This window comes from Priapulus caudatus, unplaced genomic scaffold, assembly GCF_000485595.1.
Source record: "Priapulus caudatus unplaced genomic scaffold, Priapulus_caudatus-5.0.1 Scaffold266, whole genome shotgun sequence".
In the NCBI taxonomy this organism is placed as follows: Eukaryota; Metazoa; Priapulida; class Priapulimorpha; order Priapulimorphida; family Priapulidae; genus Priapulus; species Priapulus caudatus.
This window is the reverse complement of record NW_014577327.1, coordinates 32,800-35,701: the sequence shown is the minus strand read 5'-3', so window position 1 is coordinate 35,701 and position 2,902 is coordinate 32,800. Positions and strand designations below refer to the sequence as shown.

Below are 2,902 nucleotides of genomic sequence, written 5' to 3'. Positions count from 1 at the left end.
CACACACACACCACACACACACGACACACACACACACACAAAACGCAAAACACCACACACCGGACTATCTACATCGGGACGAAGGACGGGTATATCTCGGCTGCTAGTCGTGAAAGAAAAACCGTACGGCGCGCATGCGAGGAATCCACGAGAGCTAATAGCGCGTGGCTCGCACCCCATGAGTCCGCAGCACTCCCACTGCCACAGTGAGCCCTCATACTTCCGGAGTGACCGACATCCCCCAAGGAACGAAAGGGAAACCTGTTTAATGACCAATTACGTTCCATCCCACTACAATACACACAGAGCTCGGCCGATCGGCGCCGCCATTCATTTAAATTTTAATTTGCTGTGCCAATCCAAACCACCATCGTTGAATATTTCCTGTAACCCGTCGACGCGGGCACTTGTTTGGAATCAAATAGTATAAACGATGGTCGCCAATCATGTATAGCGGATATTATCGCGGTTTCCCGCTCGGCTGCTGGGAAGATATCGCTTCATCTGAATGGCTTAGATATATACGTCTCAAGAAAATGGCACGATTTGTTATATTGTGCCCCGCCCCCTGTGTGTGTGCGTGTGTTTGTGTGAGTTCTGTCTTTCTACAATCTTTTGCACTGAACCTTGACTATATAGATTCGGGGGGGGGGGTTAGATGTTGATTATATACACGTCGGTGGGTGACGTTGGCTCGTCGACATTCTCGAGGGTTTATGGCTCGTTGAAAATATAATCTTCGAGGCGATTTCGAATCCACGGCTAGCGTAATAAACTAGTACAACCTAAACGACGAACATTTCACCCGTTCCCGCGAGTTAACGCGCGTAAGCACGGTGCGGGATGATGTGCGTTGCGAATATATGATAGAAACGATATAATGCGGTGGTGATTTATCCTAGGATAATGGTTAATGTAATTTATCCACACGCTTTTGTTTAATGGAGAGAACTAGTGTTTAATAGGGAGGACTTTGCTGCTTAATTTGGACTGATGAGAATGATCCTATATCATGTGAAGGGCAATCCTGTTTATTAGGAAGGATAATCACACGTGTAGTTGGTACGAGCATTATCTTACGTGTGTATTGGGGCGGCAATTCTGCACTGGAAAGTAGGCAGAATACAGGTTAGCTGCAGTTGTTATTTCTTAATTATAGTTAGAGTTTGTGCGGCTTCATCGATTTTGAACACTACGCGTATACCAATTAATGTTCAACAGCAACGTAATATTTAGCATCATGTGCCGGTGAAATTCTGTCTCCTTATTAGCATGCATGCAGCCGTGTACGGAGTAGGTTATGGAATTAAAACTAGAAATCCATACAATATGTAATATTATTGAACGATATTGGCAGTCGTAGCAAATTATTACACGCTTTGAGAATCCTGCTCCAATTGTTGGCAAGCTGCTATTATGATATTATCAGGAGTGAATAATAGAGATCTCTATTATTCACTCCTGATATTATTAAAATTACTTTTAATGACTGTCCGATTCGATGCGATCATACAATCACGTATACATGTGAGATAAAATTTGACTGCGGTCTTTAAAGTGGGACGGCTGCAGCTGCAATTACTTGCACGTAATTGTGAGTCGAGTTGACTCAACTGTTTGATTGTTCTAATGTGGCATTGTTATTTCTAGACATTTTTACTTCGCCATTTGCCTGGCGAACATTTTCGATTTCTTTAAATTTATTTATCACGAGTGGCCCGGTCGAGGCAGGGATTGGTTCTTAAAGTCAGGTGACGATGCGTCACCGGTAAAAACAAGTGAACGCACGCCATGTCCAATCAAAATCCTTATAGTTTTTTTTCCTTGAAATCGGGAGAATTTTTATTTGCTAAATTTTCAAACGTCTCGACGAAGATTTCCAGTGAAATGATCTTTATTAAAGCTATCGACGTGTAACTTTTTTTCTGTTTCACTGCTCTGATACGCGTCAAGTCGCATTTATATAACACCGACTCCTGTCAGACTCGATGCTTTACCCACCGTCTGATCAATATGAACGCGACGTCAGCGCGCATATACTACCTTCCCGAGCTGCCCCGCGCGCATATACTACCTTCCCGAGCTGCCCTGCGCGCATATACTACCTTCCCGCGCGGCCTCGCGCGGATATACTACTTTCCCGAGCTGCCCCGCGCGCATATACTACCTTCCCGAGCTGCCCCGCGCGCATATACTACTTTCCCGAGCTGCCCCGCGCATATACTACCTTGTACGGCCTTCTACTATTCGCGACGCCTGCTACGGCTGTACACCAGACGCAACTATCTATAAACCATCATCGAGTTATATCTGTATTTGCTTTACCTTCTGCAGCCGGTTCGGCACTAACGGCACCTGCCTTCCCCATTGTCAGTCTGTCGCTTGCATCTCCCGTTGTCTGCTTTTGTTTTCTCTCCCGTGACGTGTTACGTGTCGAGCTGTTTGCCTCCAGAGTTCCTTGCGGCGCGACAACTCGCTCGCCTTTCCCATTGAGTAGGGTAGCTCCCCCCGCTTTGGTATCCGCTTCTACCTTACCTCTTGTCACTGCCTTGCCTTCGGCCTCTGTTGCTACTTCTGGTTCTGCCTCCGCCTCACCATCTGCCTCTGCCTTCGGCTCGTTTTCTGTCTCTGCCTTCCCCTCTGCCTTTTCCCCTGTCTCTGGCTCACTTTCTGCCTCTGCTTCCCCCTCTGCCTCTGACTCTGACTCTGCCAAAGTCTTTTCCAAATGTTTATCAGCTATTTCACTCTCAACCTCATCCTTAGTGTCTGCCTCGCCCTCTGCCTCTGCTTCTGCCTCCGCTTCTGCTTTACTTTCCGATTTTTGCGCACCGGTTGACTTGGACTCTGCCTCTGCCTCTGCCTTCGCATCTGCCTCTGCCTCTGCCTCTGCTTTACTTTCCGA

The 2,902-nt window shown here is 46.8% G+C and overlaps 1 protein-coding gene across 1 annotated transcript in view; it reads right to left on the bottom strand.

The window, feature by feature from the left end:
• The window catches only part of LOC106808291 (retinitis pigmentosa 1-like 1 protein), a 66,785-nt gene that overhangs the window by 39,249 nt on the left and 24,634 nt on the right, over positions 1 to 2,902 (bottom strand). Inside the window, exon 4 of the mRNA XM_014810945.1 lies at positions 2,326 to 2,889. Coding sequence (XP_014666431.1) covers positions 2,326 to 2,889 — 564 coding nt within the window. The remainder of the gene's footprint in view (positions 1 to 2,325; positions 2,890 to 2,902) is intronic.